The sequence below is a fragment of the Lithobates pipiens genome, unplaced genomic scaffold (assembly GCF_037356315.1).
Source record: "Lithobates pipiens isolate NorthernLeopardFrog02 unplaced genomic scaffold, aLitPip1_a1.2 Scaffold_13, whole genome shotgun sequence".
NCBI classification, from domain to species: Eukaryota; Metazoa; Chordata; class Amphibia; order Anura; family Ranidae; genus Lithobates; species Lithobates pipiens.
The window spans coordinates 118,642,727-118,657,395 of record NW_027507718.1 but is presented as its reverse complement, the minus strand read 5'-3'; the positions used below and the strand labels follow the sequence as shown (position 1 = coordinate 118,657,395).

Genomic DNA, 14,669 nt, shown 5'->3' with positions numbered 1-14,669 from the left:
GAGGACACAGCAAACATGTGGAAGAAGGTGCTCTGATCAGATGAGACCAAAATTAAACTTTTTGTCCTAAAAGCAAAACACTATGTGTGGCGGAAAACTAACACTGCACATCACCCTGTATACACCATCCCCACTGTGAAACATGATGGTGGCAACATCATGTTCTTGGAATGATTTTCTTCAGCAGTGACAAGGGAGCTGGTCAGAGTTGATGGGAAGATGGATGGAGCCAAATCCAGGGCAATTTTAGAAGAAAAACTGTTAGAGTCTGCAAAAGACTTGAGACTGGGGCGGAGGTTCACCTTCCAGCAGGGCAACAACCCTAAGCACACAGCCAGAGATACAATGGAATGGTTTAGATCAGGGGTCTCAAACTGACGGCCCTCCAGCTGTTGTGAAACTACAAGTCCCATGAGGCTTTGCAAGGGTGACAGTTACAAGCATGAGTCCCACAGTCAAAGGCATGATGGGGCTTGTAGTTTCGCAACAGCTGGAGGGCCACCAGTTTGAGACCCCCGGTTTAGATCAAAGCATATTCATGTGTTAGAATGGACCAGCCAAAATTCAGACCTAAATTTAATTGAGAATCTGTGGCAAGACTTGAAAATTGCTGTTCACAGATGCTCTCCATCCAATCTGACAGAGCTTGAGCTATTTTGCAAAGAAAAATGGCCAAAAATGTCACCCTCTAGATGTGCAAAGCTGGTAGAGACATCCCCAAAAAGACTTGTAGCTGTAATTGTAAAAAATTTGGAAAACCATTTATCATTCTCCTTCCACTTCACAATTATGTGCCACTTTGTGTTGGTTTATCACATAAAATCACAATAAAATCCATTTATGTTTTTGGTTGAAACATGACAAAATGTGGAAAATTTCAAGGGGTATGAATACTTTTTCAAGGCACTGTATATCAGTTTTTGTGAATGGATGAACTAAGTACAGTGAATATGGCTCAAAACTTACTTTTCTGCCATGAGCTCATTTTAATATGCATATATTTTGTCTCAACAGATATTGATGAATGTTTATCCAACCCCTGCCAGAACGGAGGAACGTGCATTGATGAAATCGACTCATTCCTTTGTTTGTGTTTACCAAGCTATGGCGGAAGCACATGTGGCAAAGGTGAGAAGCAAATTCTAATAAATGATGCAAGCTTATAAAAGATGTGAAGAAAAAGATTAAAGGGGATTGGAAAAAAACACAGAGAAGCTGGGAAATCAGTAGCAGAGAGAATCATAAATCCTTTAATAAACTAGACATCTAGTGGTAGATCAGAGATTCCACGATGCTTAACCAACTCAAAATAAAATGTCATCTCTATATGATGTATATTGAGAAATCATTGGATCATTGATTCAAAAAAAAAATTTTTTTTTTTTTAAACGGAAGTAGCAATGTTTGGTCCACTAAAATCAATAGACTTAAAGAAGAGCTACAATTGTTTTCTAAGAAAACCTAAAAGTCAGCAGCTACAAATACTGTAGCTGCTGACTTTTAATAGATGCATAAGGGTTGATTTACTAAAACTAGAGAGTGCAAAATCTGGTGCAGCTTTGCATAGAGCCAATCAGCTTCTAAATTCAACTTGTTCAATTAAGCTTTGACAATAAAACCTGGAAGCTGATTGGTTTCCATGCAATGCTGCACCAGATTTGGCACTTTCCAGTCTTAGTAAATCAACACACATTTATTAGTCCAGGGATCCAGTGTCTTAAAGTGGAGGGCCACCCTGAAAAACAAAAGTACATTAAAATTTTGCAAAAAATCTGAAAAAAAAATGAAAACATTTTTTTTAAACTTACCAGAAATGCCTGTTGCTAGGCATATCGTCCTAATCTGCCTCTTCCTACTCCGCGGTGATCTTCGGTCTTCTCTCCTCCGTGCAGCGTCTTCTGGAGAATGGGGCGCTGTGTGTTCTGGGTACTGTGTATCCCAGAACACAGAGCGCCCCATTTACAAAGCACTGCACGACTTGCGCATGCGCAGTAGGGGAACGGGCAGTGAAGCCGCAAGGCTCCACTGCCTGTTTCCCTTAGTTGGAATGGCGGTGCCGGGACCCGAGAGCCAAGGGACGGGTCAGCCTCGGGTAGCCGACATTGCGGGCGCCCTGGACAGGTAAGTCAGCTTATTAAAAGTCAGCAGCTACAGTGTTTGCAGCTGCTGACTTTTACATTTCTTTTTTTTAAGCTGGCCCTCCCCTTTAACTTGGGCCAGTTCTTCGCCAGTCTTTGGGCCCTCGGTGGTGCCATCTTGCTTGTGAAAAGCTGGCTGTGACCAAGCAACTACAGGTTCAAAAAGGCTTAGACTGCAGCTGTCTGTACAGTAATGTGAGTCCTGCATTTGGTTATGATTTTTAATAACTAAGCATTATTTCTTGGACTTTTAGGAAGTTTTGTTAGACTTAAAAAAAAGGAAGGAACGTAACCTTTTTTTAAGCAAAGCAGGATGCTCAATTTGTAGCTTGTACTATATGACCAAAGCATTTGTGGACATCAGACCATCACTTATGAACTTTTGATATGCCATTCAAACAATCACGGACATTAAATAAACCTTAACTGAATAGCATTTAGTTTGCTAAAGCAATGTGTATTATTGACAACTGACTTTTGTTTTGTTTTATTTTTGCCTTTTTTGTCCTACCCTGTTGTAGCTCAGTGCTGCTGAAGCCTCTTTGTAGCCACTTCCTGTGTAAATGCATGCTTTCTATTGATGGCTATATGGTGTCTCTCAGGGTTAAGTTTCATGATGATAACAATGGTAGACCATACCTGGATAGCGTGTGTTGAAGCGGTCACTTGTAGCCACTTTATGGAAGACCCTGCAACAGGGTGACAATACAGGAGCACAACTGGGAGTTAGGGATAAATCAATCACCCCATTAAAGGAAGTGTCAAAAAAAGGAAAATCATGGCAGAACCACCAATAATTATTTGGTGAATTTAAAAAAGAAAATACTTTAAAGATGACATTAAAGGAGATGTTACCCCCAACTTTTCACATTCCTGATATGTATCTTTTGTACCATGTAGTGTACTTGTGTTAAAAAAAAGTATTCTGTATTGCTTCCTTTGTGTGAAATACCTGGGGAACCAACCAGTCCCCCTGATTTCAAATTAAAACTGACCGCGCTAGGCATGAGAGCATCCACTCCAACATGGGCAGGTTTCTGGCTATGCTGGGAGTACAGACTGCCTATCCTAAAATGATCATACTTTTGATGATCCCCACCCTTTTCCCGGCACAGCCATTCACTGGGCACTGGGGAGATCAAACAATTGAGGAAATAAAATAAGTGGAAAAGACAGAGAGGTAAAACAAAAAATATTACAAGGACACTAAGCAACCTATGAATGTAAAATAAACTGGAAATATAAAAGACATTAGTGAGGACAGCACAGATAATGTATTTAACAGTGTAGTATATAAGGGAAATGAAAGAGGAAAATATGGAAACTAAATTGACGCAGAAGAGACCGAGGCGACACAATAAAAAATGTAGAAGGGCACAGAGATCAGAAAATATAGATTAGAAAGAGGAAAACTTGAAAAGAGAATACCTATAGCAAATTCATGTCAAAGACACACAGCGGGAGTTTAGGTAAGACTGGAGAAGAGAAAAGGCACAACAGATGGAAGAAGAAGAGACAAAGAGGGCCTATATGGCAAATTAGAAAGGACAAAACAGATTGCACAGGGATGCAGAAGAGACAGAGAGAAAGCACGGATGATATTGAAGTGAAGAGTACAGATAAACACAGGGATGAAGAAACAAACTGAAATGAAACCTAAAAGCAAATTAAAGAACTGATGAGTAGACATGGGGAGAATTACAAACAAGGCATACGTTTACTGTTAACAGCATGAACCCAGAAAACATCACAGTAAGTTGTAGCACCCTCCTAGATAGGTTGCTAGATAGGCTAGGTAATCAGTGGAGCAATTTGTAATTAATTTGGGCTATTCTAGGCCTCACTGGCTGCAGGATTGACTGCTTCCCTCTGCCTTCTTGGGGATTTGAGAATGTAGAGGGCCGGAAGAGGCAAACCCACAGTCTCAATATTTATGTGATCTTAGCCAACCCATGGGGGAGGGTGCCTAGTAGGTGGCTGATGAGAGCATAAATAGCCTGGGCCTGAGGTAGCTGAGGTTCTTGTCTAGGAATAAAGGGTTACGATTCAGGACAGCTGCCCTTCTAAGCAGTCCAGCTGTGCTTCTTACTTTACTCACTGAGGTCCCAGCTGTGCTGGGTGGGGCCTGCCAAGTGCTTATTAGGGTCCTAGCTATGTTAGAACTGGGGGGCCTCTTTGACCAGATTTTCCTGATTCACAGGATATTTGTCTGGCTGATGTTGAAAGGAGGCATCTAAGTATCCATGGGGATTTGGGAATACAGACCTGTGTGTGAAATTCTAGTGATTGTGTGACGCTATTTTTTTCTGTGCATCAGTGCCAGCTTAAGATCAAATCTGGGCATTTTCTTGGTTTTCCAGTGTGGGTGATTCCCTTACTTGCTATTGCAAAGACTGTGCCTAGAAGCTTTCAGAAAGTGGAAAGTAACCTTGTGTTGCTACATTGCACCGTTGGAGTATTGCAGGGCTTTCCTGCACCCTGCACCCTGTCCAAGTTCAACTCTCAATATAGTTTCAAAAAGATACCCCTAGATCAGTAATGACAAACCTTGGCACCCCAGCTGTTTTGGAACTACATTTGCCATGATGCTCACCTACACCGCAGAATGCATGAGCATTATGGGAAATGTAGTTCCAAAACATCTGGGTTGCCAAGGTTTGCCATCACTGCCCTAAATGGTTCACTGAGCCAGAAGAGTGACTGTTGCTGTGTTCCTGGCTGTCACTGCCCTGGTTTGGGAAAAGAAACTGGGACAAAACAGCGGGCCCTTTTGCGGGTGAGTGCTACACAAGTACACAAATCTCAGGGATCATAGTGAATTTATAAATCCACAGGCACATTTTTTACCCTGTGAAGGAGTGAGGTCTTCTTTTTTTTTTTTTTTTTTGCAAAATTAAAAGACAACTAAAAAATACTGAATATAAGCCATAGAAAACAGGCTTTGTAGAGTTTAATACTGGAAGCAGAGAAATTGTAGAAGAAGATGATAGAAAAAGATGAAGAGACTAAATAGAAGATGATGTAGAAGAGAGTGGGAGATTAGAAAGCTGTCTCAGTCAAAGAAAATAGTCTGCCCAATTTGATAATTTATGAGTGTGCCACTCTCAAATCGATACTCCTGCAGTGTGAGAAAGGAGGTGAATATAAATGGTTTTACATGAGTTAAAGCTTAGAAAATTACTTTGTAATCATTAGTTTATGCTGTCTATTATGTGTTAGGTCATGAACATACCTACTTTCACAGTTGTAATGTACACCTATATGTATGTGAGTGCCCAGTGCACATTCAAGCATTTTGTGTTGTTTTGCTTCTGAAGATTGCCCGTCACCAATTTGAAAACAATGCAGATAACAACACACAAAAAAATATATTAAATAATTGATTGCAGAGATTTTGTTTTATATTATTATTTTTTCTATATCATTCATTGAGGAACCCAGAAAATCTTAGAATTCTTAGACTATTGGTTAATCTGCCACCTACAGGTAAAATAGACGCTGGCACCAAAAAGAAAAATTCTGCCCACAACCATCATACCTTGATTACTTTGCTAGTTTTTAGGATTTTTTCTCTACTCCGGCCCTAGTGAACCTACTAATAGCGGACACATGGAAGCCTGGCCTATTCAATGGATCGGTTCTCACTATACAGGCCTCTCTGGAGGCCTGGAAGCGATTCATATCGACTAACTCTCCTCTGTCACAGAAAGCCTCTGTACCAACACCAACAGAGGCCCTAAAGCTGATAATCCCCAACCTATCTCTTCAAAAATTGAAAGATCAAGGTATTTCAGTCTTGGGACAGTTGCTCCAAGACAGCTATTCATGACCTCTTTGAGCTCACCAGAATTGTTAGTACATGCCCCATGTTGGCAATATCTCACGAGTATAGAAAACCTCAAGTCCAAGGTAACCTCTCTATTTTACAATTTCCTACAAAATAAACTTATTTTCCAAAAAGCTGCACCACACATGAAATGGGAGTCAGAGCTAGGGTCCTCATTTACCAACGCCCAATGGATTGCGGCCATTAAATCTGTGTATCAGGCCTCTAAGTGCGCCAATCATTGGGAATTATCACACAAAATTACTTTGAGGTGGTATCTTACTCCATATAGATTGTCTAAGTTCCTCCCATCGCAGTCCCCACTGTGTTGGAGGGAATGCGGGGGAGTGGGACAGATCATGCACATTTTCTGGACTTGTAAACACCTGACGAGCTTTTGTAACAAGTTGTTCCGTGTCATCTCAGACATAACTTGTATTCTTACTCCACCCATGGCGGCCCTGGCCATTCTTAACATTGGCATAGAACAGTTTCCACCTGATTGCCGCAGAATAGTTACCCACATCCTCCTAGCAGCTAAATTGCTCATCACCAGAAGATGGAAAACAAATCAGGCCCCTAGTGTACTTGAAGTGATTAACATGGTACAATATAACTCGTGATTCGAACGAATACTAGCATGTAGACAAGGCCACGTTCGCACTTTCGATTATCACTGGAAATTATGGACTGGTTGGCAAACAGCACAAAGCCGTAGTCTCCGTAAATGTGCATGGTAGTGCCACGTTCTGTTCCCTGAAATTTAACCTGTCATTTGATGTGAACACTTTTCTTTGTCTGAAACAATGTCCAAGTTTGAACCGTACTGTAATATTGGGCTCGCGACTCTTATATGAGCTTCTCTTTTCCCTACATTTTCTTTTCTTCTACCCCCCCCCCCCTTACCTTCGGAGGTACGCTCACATAGCTTCTGATGCTCTTACCTTTTACCCAGTAGTTCCTTGACAACTCCTATTGTAAACCTGACACAATACTATTATGTCGGAAATACTTGTTTGCATACCTGTTGTACCTCATTGAATGTTTTGTTGCTTGTATGGTAAATTTTTCTTTCAATAAAAACTAATTAAAAAAAACATTTTTAGGATTTTTTTCTGCTATCAACAGCTGCTGGTAGATTCAGGCTGGATAACTTAAATCATGCAAGTTTCTCCAGTAAGCTAATTAGTGCAGGTTTTCTGGGAAAACCTGCACAATTTGCCTAGGGCACTACTGGTGGCGAGAACACCCACCTTACTCAAGCCTAAGGGATAAACTATTAAGTCTTCCCACTATCTGGCTGTTAATAAACATTATTTTTATTTCTCCACTTCCTCATCAAGACCCTCCAATCCAGGTTTATAGTTCATGCACAAGGTCTGCACACCACTATTATCTACATCATTTATCAACCAACAATTGATTATCTTTTAGTGTTCCTAAAACCCTCCCCAGTGTTTTAATGTTTTACAATAATTTTAAAGTTCTAACATTGAACATAGAAGTCAAACCTTATTTCATGTGATTCTCAAGACTTACACACTACAAGTATCTCTGTAGGACAAATCCTCTACCTCCTGCGGCTGAGACTGGCAAAGCATTTGGCTCTTTGGCCATTAGAAAAATCCCTGTCTCTCTACTCCCACCCACAAGGTGGGTGATCCTTGTAGATATCACCTCTACAAGGCAAGTGTCTTAACTGGAGGTTTTATCCTAAAAGGAACCTTTTATGATTTTACATAAGGACCGGGTAGTGTTGAGGCCCAGGACTATCTTCTAGGCTAACATAGAGTGTTTTTTGTCTCTCACCTGAACCAGGACATTGTTCTTCCATCTCTGTGTTTGGCTGCAGTTTGCCAAAAGAGAATTTCCTTCTATTGTCTGGATTCTTCTTTAGGAAGAATTAATCTTTTTGTATTCTGGATGGACCATATAAGGCTTCTTGGTCCACCGTCTCTAGTCTTGTACCGTCATCAAACAAATTGTCTTAAAGGAGAAATAAAATCACACACCTTCTTTTTCTAACATCAGAATTGTAATAGCAATACAAATGATGGCTATTTTTGACAATTCAATATATACTTTCTTGAAAAATCCCCTTTCATGTTGTGAATGTGATCTATCTGCTAGCCATCTCTTTCAACAACTTCCTGGACTCCCTGTATGCTTTGCAATTTCTCCTCTGCTTATTCCTTTATTTTACACTTAGTTTCTACAGACTACATTTCCTATGGTTTCATGCTGCCTGCAAGCAGTGATGATGTCACATGTGGAGGTTTCCTGTACTGACTGTGCTCCTGAAACTCCTCCTCTTTTGTACCTCCTGTAGCTCAATAGGTAGGTTCTGTGAAATGTGTGACGCATCAGTGTATTTTCATAAGGCATAGTGAATATGTGTCACTGCATTCAAGGTAATAAATGTGAGTGTTTTTTTTTTTAAACTTTGAGATCATTAAAATTAATAAGGGTAGGCTAGATATAACTAAAATTCAATGTGGAAATAAATATATGATTTTAAACCTTGACCATAGATACACTTTAAGAATCAAGTTCCACCCATTTCTGTCGAGGTGCATTCTAATTGATCTGTGAGTGCTTCTTGTGCATTTCAGTATCATGCAAACTTCCCAGTTTGTAAAGCTACTAATTGGTTTTCAGTTTTCAGTTTCTGCATTATACCAGGTGGATATTCAGGTCATACCCGATGGCAGCTTTTGTGTTGGGTCCTTCAGGCTGCTGTTTGAGCTACAGCCAGTCCACAGTTTTCTGTTGTTTTCTTGGGCCTGTTATATATACACAATTTATATATCGCCAATGCAGCGCTTTACAATGTATAGGGGGAACAACACAATTATAGTACAGTTCAATACAAAAGGTTGGACTGCTTTCAAATAGGGATGGGCTTTATGTTCAAGTCGAACATGAGTTCGACTGGAACATTGGCTGTTCACCAGTTCGCCGAACAGCGAACAATTTGGGGTTTTAGCTGCAAATTCGAAAGCCGCAGAACACCCTTTAAAAGTATGGGAGAAATCAAAAGTGTTAATTTTAAAGGCTTACATGCATGGTATTTTCATAAAAAGTGTTTGGGGACCTGGGTCCTGCCCCAGGGGACATGTATCAATGCAAAAAAAAGTTTTAAAAATTGACATTTTTCTGGGAGCAGTGATTTTAATAATGTTTAAAGTGAAACAATAAAAGTGTAATATTCCTTTAAATTTCGTACCTGGGGGTGTCCATAGTATGCCTGTAAAGGGACATATGTTTCCCGTGTTTAGAACAGTCTGACAGCAAAATTACATTTCTAAAGGAAACTACTCGCGGCTATAATGAATTGTTGGTCCGACAATACACATAACAGTTCATTGATAAAATCGGCGTGGAATTTCCCCACAGGGGAACCCCGAACCAAAATAAAAAAAATGCATGGGGATCCCCCTAAATTCCATACCAGGCCCTTCAGATCTGGTATAGATATTAAGGGGAACCCCGCGCCAATTTTGTTTTAAAATTGGCGTGGGGGTCCCCCTCAAAATCCAGACCAGACCCTTCAGGTCTAGTATGGATTTTAAAGGGAACCCCGTGGCAAAATAAAAAAAAATGGCGTGGGGTCCCCCCAAAAATCCATACCAGACCCTTATCCGAACACACAACCTAGCAGGCTGCAGGAAAAGAGGGGGGACCAGAGAGCGCCCCCCCTCCTGAACCGTACCAGGCCACATGCCCTCATCATTGGGAGGGTGCCTTGGGGTAGCAGCCCACCTCAAAGCACCTTGTCCCCATGTTGATAGGGAGAAGGGCCTTCTCCCCACAACCCTTGCCCGGTGGTTTGGGGGTCTGTGGGAGGGAGGCTTATTGGAATCTGGAAGCCCCCTTTAGCAAGGGGACCCCCATATCCCACCCCCGTGTGAATTGGTAATGGGGTACAAATGTACCCCTACCATTTCACAAAAAAGTGTCAAAAGGGTTACATTTTTGGGGGGATCCCATGCCATTTTTAAAAAAAAAATTGGTGCGGGGTTCCCCTTAATATCCATACCAGACCTGAAGGGCCTGGTATGGAATTTAGGGGACTCCCACACATTTTTTTTTTTAATTTTGGTTCGGGATCCGCTGTGGGGAAATTGCATGCCATTTTTATCAAAGAACTGTTATGTGTATTGTCGGACCGACAATTCATTATAGCCGCGAGTAGTTTTAAATTACTTTTTTTCCTTTAGAAATGTCATTTTGCTGTCAGACTGTTCTAAACATGGGAAATATGCGCCACTTTACGGGCATACTATAGATACCCCCCAGGTACGAAATATAAAGGAATATTACACTTTTATTGTTTCACTTTAAGTATTATTAAAATCACTGCTCCCGAAAAAAAACGGTTGTTTTTAAAACTTTTTTTGCATTGATGCATGTCCCCTGGGGCAGGACCCAGGTCCCCAAATCCCTTTCTATGACAATGCCATGCATATAAGCCTTTAAAATTAGCACTTTTGATTATTCATGTTCGTGGCCCATAGACTTTAACGGTGTTCGCGTGTTCAAACAAATGTTTTGCGAACAGGGGGGTGTTGAGGTCATCTATACTTTCGAATGGAAGATAAAGAGAATAGAATTTTTATATTCATCATAAAAAAATTTTCTTTGAGTTCATTGAGGGATGCAATTTCCTTCCTTGTTCCTGTTCATTTCATGCTCTCACTGCTACTTTTGTAGGAGTATATCATTACTTTTTGATCTGGCAACTCCTCCACCCTTTCCCTCTACCCCTCTCTATATAAATTTTATAATACAGCTGTTGGAGGAGAAGCATCACTTGAGTGAGAGAAATGACTCTGCTGGGGCTGCTGTCATCACATCCAAGATGGTGACATCAATCAGCAATCTACACAAGGGAGGATTTTACAGATACAAAAAACCTGCATGATTTCAGATACTTATATATCGCCGTCAGTTTACGCAGCACTTTACATATACATTGTACATTCACATCAGTCCCTACCCTCAAGGAGCTCCCACTCTAAGGTCCCTAACTCACATTCATATATACTAGATACAATGTAGACAGGATCCAGTTAACCTACCAGCATGTCTTTGGAGTGTGGGAAGAAGCCGGGGTACCTGGAGGAAACCCAAGCAGGCACAGGGAGAACATGCAAACTCCAGGCAAGTAGTGTCGTGGTTGGGATTCAAACCAGCAATCCTTCTTACTGCTAGGCAAAAGTGCTACCCACTACACCGCTGTGCCACCCCATGTTTATACTGAGAATATTTTTGTTGAAATGATTTTTCTGGTCTCTTTAAATAGTGTTCTATTACAGTTACACCTTACCTATGATAAGATAGAGCCTTGTCCATTGTGGGTGGGGTTTCATTTTTCTGTAAATCCAGATTGTTTGACCTCTGAGTGTATTAAAGCATGTCCTTTACTCCTTGCCCCTGGATTGTGATTTGCATTCCCTGGCTTTAACCTCAGCTTTCCCTATGACTGCAATATTGGATTCTTGTTTTTACTATCATAACTTGTCAGCACTTCTAACTCACTCAGATAAACCAAGCCCATGCTTAACTGGTGGAATCCAAGTGCCGTAGGCATATCAAGTCCTATGGGGATGCTGAGGCTAAAGGTGAAAACTGTGACTATTATACCTGAGAAAGAACCCAGTGGTATAAAACTAGCCATCTATCTTGAAAGCAAATATGGATTCTAAGACGGAAACTTTTTACATTGCCCATGGGTTCTTAAAAATAAGCTCTGTCATACTGTCACAAAATGACTGACAATTAGCTATACAAGTATTGAAGGTTGATGTGTAAATCTAAAACCGTGGCACATTACATTCCTCCTGCTACAGTTTCCCAAGTTTATTTCCATTTCATGTTTAGAAAATGTCATTTGTAGTCTTCAGTTTTATCAGATTCTCTGCTGTCTCACTATATTTATTTTTAGGGCATTTACCATGCTTCGGAAACTGGCACAGCTTTTCCCTACTCATGCAATTTTTATTTTATAAGGGTAACCTGTCACAAGAAAAAAAAACTTGTTTTGCAATTCTGATCCCCTTTAAACGTGCTATATGCTTGGCAGTCAGGCTTATCCTACAGATACACTGACCTAGAAGTGTGCAGAAGTTGAAAACTCCAGTTCGTAGAAATTCGGTAGCACATATTTGTCTGACAATTATGTTTAACAATAGGTTTGCTTCTCTGCAGCTCCAAGACCAAACTGCAGCATAGTTTCCACAAACATTGGTCGTGATTTCGGATTATGCTCATAATGCTCTATGGCAGTGGTCATCAACCCTGTCCTCAGAGCCCACAGGCCAGGTTTTATGTATTACCTTGGGGAGATGAAGACTAGAATACTGCAATCACTGAGCAGCAAATCATATCACCTGTGATGTATTTCAGTTATCTTGCAAACCTGGTCTGTTAGTGGGCCCTGAGGACAGGGTTGATGACCACTGCTCTATGGTACAAATTAAGAGAAGGGGTGTCTAATAATGGACAACTGTTTATCAAATGGACACACATTTTAAAAGATTGCCTTAAAACCACACGTAACTTCATACTGGGAACATGCAGGCTTTTTTGCCTAGGTTATCAGCTCTTTGGCAACCAGGCTTAGTTCCCCTGGTTTTCTGGTCATTGACAGGAGTGACTGCAGTGTCACTCCTGTCCAGCAGAACAGAAGTAATATTTATTTTTTTGTAAAGCGTACTTTTACAGAAGAAATAATATTTTAACAAGAACTGTTTTATGCTTACTTTGATATTAAATTATCATCAAGGATTTGTGGCTAGCAAATCTGGGTGACAAGGCTGATAGACATTTAGTACTCTTGTTAAGGTCAGTGGACACTTTTACAGGCTTTGTGCCCTTAAGCCGATTGCAAAAACAAATCTGCACTTGTAAAATCACTGAATTGAGCAATGCAGTTGCTTTCTAGCACTGCAACTTGGTACAGTCAGCAATGAGTCGGATGTTGTGCATAATCAGCTCCCTACAGTAAAACTTCACCCGTGTCAGCAGTTAAGCCAAGTGCCTGTGTCCTTCCCTCCCCGTATGATGTGACCTGCGTGATCTGCACTTGGAACAAGACAGCTGTGTTGAGAATTGCATGGTTAACAGTAATAAGAGAGGCCCGCAAGAGTATGTACACCTTATGGGCAGATAGAGAGATACTGATTAGAGTTTGTTCATTTACTGAGAATGCAGAACAGAAGAATTATACATAGATATATTCTCAATAAATTAAATTATGCTTCAGTGCAGGCATTAATAACATCACTCTTTGTAATGTAAATTGTGAACTTGACATTATTTTATCACATTATGACCCATTTTAATTGTAACATAATTACAATGACATAATTAAATAAACAATAGAGGACATTAGTGACTTTTATTACTTTACTTTTGACACTGGTTTTGGTGTACACTAATTACATGTCAGTCAAAATGCTGTCACTGGGAACAAATAATGGCTCAGTCTTAACAGTGAGTGCACAAATACAGTATAGCTAATTAATCTGAACTCCAGAGTAATATAAATACTAATAATATAAAGACACATATTAATACAGCTCTGTATTAATGAACACATCATTATACATAGCTTTTTTAAATACAAGCAGTGTAAGTACTTGAATTCAAATTGGTATTAGCCTCTAACAAGCCACTGTACAGCAGAGCTCAGAATGAGAGTAGAAGAAGCAGAATAAAGGGCCACTCCTGATGATGCCATTCTGACAAAACGCATAGGAAAGAGCTACCAGGGTCATTGTGTCACTTCCAGTTAGGGTCAGTGGAATACATCACTGGCCAGACTTCCTTGAATCTTATGCCGTTCAAATGTTTTTTAAATAAAAACTAAAGAAGAGAGGAGCAATACACCAACTGTGGATCTGAGGTCTACTGTTTCAGCCAGTGTGTGCTGTGAATGCTGTCTACCCCCTAGAGGGGAAAGCTCTCTGGTGAGTGCGGTAACAGAGGAGGAGCACGAGTTGGAGCACTAGCACAACACATGAATTTTGAAGCACTTTTAACCACTTCAGCCCTGGAAGGATTTGTCCCCTTAATTACCAGGCCATTTTTTGTGATACGTCACTGCGCCCCTTTAACTGACAATTGTGCAGTCGTGCGACGTGGTATCCAAACAAAATTGACATCTTTTTTTCCCACAAATATAGCTTTCTTTTGGTGGTATTTGATCACTTTTATTTTTTGCGCTATAAACAAAAAAAAAGCGACAATTATGAAAAAAATATATTTTTTTTTAGTTTTTGCTATAATAAATATCCCAAAATGTCTTCATCAGTTTAGGCCGATATATTCTTCTACATATTTTTGGTAAAAAAAAATTGCAATAAGCGCATATTGATTGGTTTGTGCAAAAGTTATAGCGTCTACAAACTATGGCAATATTTATGGCATTTTTATTATTATTTTTTTTACTAGTAATTGTGGCAATCAGTGATTTTTATCGGGACTGCGACATTGCGGTGGACAGATTGGACACTTTTTACCCATTTTTGGGACCATTGACATTTATACAGCGACCAGAGCTATAAAAATGCACTGATTACTGTGTAAATGTCACTGGTAGGGAAGGGGTTTACACTAGGGGGCAATCAAGGGGTTAAATGTGTTCCTCAGTGTGTTTCTTACTGTGGGAGGATGGGAGTGACTAGAGGAGAAGCCTGATC

At 40.3% G+C, this 14,669-nt stretch overlaps 1 protein-coding gene across 2 annotated transcripts in view; it reads left to right on the top strand.

The window, feature by feature from the left end:
* Positions 1-14,669, top strand: part of NCAN (neurocan) — a 375,601-nt gene that overhangs the window by 319,590 nt on the left and 41,342 nt on the right. For both annotated transcript variants that reach the window (XM_077475452.1, XM_077475453.1), the window contains one exon: positions 1,015-1,128. In XM_077475452.1, coding sequence (XP_077331578.1) covers positions 1,015-1,128 — 114 coding nt within the window. The remainder of the gene's footprint in view (positions 1-1,014; positions 1,129-14,669) is intronic.